Raw genomic sequence first — 2,866 nt, 5'->3', positions numbered from 1 at the left:
CGCATAAATTCATCAGCAAAATTAATAAAACTTTCAATTAATCATGATTTTAATTCAATTTAAGAATTAAATATAATTTTAATTCAATTTTAAATTTTGATTTTTTTAAAAATTTTAAAATTTGTAATAGTTTTGTTACATTAAACAAGGAAATTGGTTCTAAATTATCAATTTTAACTTTAATTAAGTGCCATAAATAGCAATATTTTGAACGTAATTGAATATTTTATATGCGTTGTTTAAACACTGGAAAAGCTAATCAGTAAACCTTTCCACTTGCTATGCTTTTCATATTGCTTAACCCGTACAAAAGGGGTTAGTCGATAGAAAAGATATTAGCTCTATCTGTACTGAGACAGTTGAGTGTTGGTCAGAGAGAAGAGAAGAAACAGTAAGGATTTAAAAAAAAAATAAGATTTAGCAAGAGAAGTTAATAGAACTAGGAAAGACAAAAATATCTACATTATGGTGGATAACCTTGATATTCTATCATAATTGTATTGTTAATTATAAAGCATACAGAGATGGGCGTGTTCTCATTGATTTCTGTCAGTAGGGATAAGAGTAATGTTAACATAATACTTGGGTAAAATTTTGATCTGAGATGAGATCTCTTTTTTGTACTTATCAATACAACGATAAAAATTTTTTTTCCTGTATATATATATATGTATACATATAACTTTTACATTCTACAAGAATAAAGTTGGGCAGTAGCAATCCCATGATCATGCCCTTCTCTTTTGTGATTTTATTTGCGCATATTCTTCTTTTCATTCTTATTATTTTTCTTGTACAATTTGGCTTGATTCAAAGGATCTCCATTTTTTTTTTTTTTTTTTTTTTTTTTTTTTAATGTCTTTATTGCGAACTAATAAGTATTTTTTTTCAATATCTTTATTGCGAACTAATAAGTATTTTTTTTAATATCTTTATTGCAAACTAATAAGTACTTTTTTTTTAATGACTTTATATTTTCCAGTTGAACAAAGGAATCAAAAATCTTTAGTTAGAAGCGATAATGGAAAAAATGGTGGAGGAAAAAAACAGATTTGAGATGTTGTTTACGAGTACAAAATCAAAGCTTAATGGTTTGCGAGAAGTGATAACAACTCAGTTTTCTGAAAACAACAATTGTTTCTCAAGTTTAATGCAGGTAAATCTTATCTAAAGTCTTGTATAAGTTTTGTTAATCTAGAATTTCTAAAACAAATGGACAGATAAGCCTATATTTTGTGACAGAGTTTATCAAAACAAAGTCTGAAGAAAATCAGAACTGTGCCTTCCTGTTAAAAATGCTACGTTATGTAAAAAATCTTCAGGAAGTAAATTTGAATGTTGAATATCGTTTTATTTACAATAGTACATTCATCATCATATTGTCTATAGATCGGATTTCAGAAATTGAATGAGAAATGGTCAAAGGGTTTGGATGAAATGCAAAAAATGGCGAGTAAAATGAAAATAATGCATGAGTATACAGAGAAAAACTTTAAAAGCTTGAGCGTATTATTGGATTGCTTGCATGACCGAGAAATTAAACAGTTGGAAAATAATGAAAGAGAAGGAGATACTTTCAAGAAAATATGTGAACATTGTGAAGAAGTAATGCAGGTTTGCTTCTTCTTTCGAGAAATTTTCATTGTTTTATGGAGTTTCAAAACTGTTAAATAATGTTAAGATTGTTTTTTAAGACTAATTTTTGTCAATTTTAGGAGCTAAAAAGGACGGCTCAGCATTTTCGAATCAATGAGGAAGATATAAGATATCAAAGCTCAACTTTGTTTGAGAATTTGGATTTTGGAAGTGAAATTACTGCTGCAATAATTCGTGCTGCTGAAAATTTAACAAAGGAAAACGATGAACTGAAAAATGAAAATGCAGAACTCAGGAATACGATTTTTATATTGGAAAAAGAAAACATAGATTTAAAAGAGGTAATACTTTGGATTGTAAATCCGTACATATTACAATGATAATTTCAAGCAATTCCTCTGGTGACATTATCAGATAACACTATAGAAATACTGGGTACATTGTTAGTTTTAATTTCTTTGAAAATTTTTTATAGATGAGAAAAATGTCAATTGTACAAGAGAAAAAATTTGAAGAGGTAGAACACAGATTAGACCGTTTGCGAGAAGAAAGTGAACGATTAATAAAAGCATGCTATGATGAGGATGAGGAAGTTGATGATCTTAAAAATCAGATATCAGAATGGTTGAATACAAATCACTAACTTTAAGCTGATATGATTTGCTTTAGCAATAAGAAAGTGGAAATTTTTCGCTTTTAGCTTTTGCTTTGCCCATTTTTTTTTATTTGCTTTTCTACACCAGAAATATCATGTAGGAATGAACTGCATTGAACCCCAGCAATTGGAATCACGTAAAAAAAAAATAGTTTTACGTTACTTTTATGTCAGATAAGGGTTGGAGTAATGTTTGCTTACATGATATATAATTTGAAATAGTTTTACATTTCCGGTGTTCAATTAAGATAAGTTTTTGTATTATGGATTATTAAATTTTATTTGATACTTTTTGTAAATTATTTGAAGGTTCGCGAGATTATTTCGAATTAGATTTTAATTTGTAAAAATTTTTTTGTGCATTCTTTGATACATAGATTTATTTATTGGGATTTTATATTTGCTTCTTTGTAAATAAATGTAATTTTTCTTGCTTAATTCAGCTTTCAAACAATAAAAATCATAAAACTTGACGCATTTTCATTGTTATTATTCTGTGGTAGCAAAAGCTTAATGTTTGGCAACGAAGCGTCTAATATAAAAAAAAAAAAAAAAAACGTACTGTTTTTTGCTGTTCAAATCAATAAAATTAGAACTAAAAATCGGTAAAATGTA

General features: G+C 27.4%; 1 protein-coding gene across 1 annotated transcript; it reads left to right on the top strand.

Moving 5' to 3' along the window:
- Window positions 1-1,057: 1,057 nt before the first annotated feature.
- Bm17277 (Uncharacterized protein) lies at window positions 1,058-2,239 on the top strand (the record flags this gene model as incomplete). Its single annotated transcript, XM_043083077.1, has 4 exons — window positions 1,058-1,156; window positions 1,402-1,614; window positions 1,716-1,937; window positions 2,072-2,239. 4 exons carry the CDS (start codon window positions 1,058-1,060, stop codon window positions 2,237-2,239), a joined length of 702 nt encoding a protein of 233 aa, XP_042939011.1.
- Between the last annotated feature and the right edge of the window lie 627 nt (window positions 2,240-2,866).

Source organism: Brugia malayi (assembly GCF_000002995.4).
Source record: "Brugia malayi strain FR3 genome assembly, contig: Bm_204, whole genome shotgun sequence".
Taxonomy (NCBI): Eukaryota; Metazoa; Nematoda; class Chromadorea; order Rhabditida; family Onchocercidae; genus Brugia; species Brugia malayi.
The sequence above is the reverse complement of the archived record's forward strand: the minus strand, read 5'-3'. Positions and strand labels throughout refer to the sequence as shown.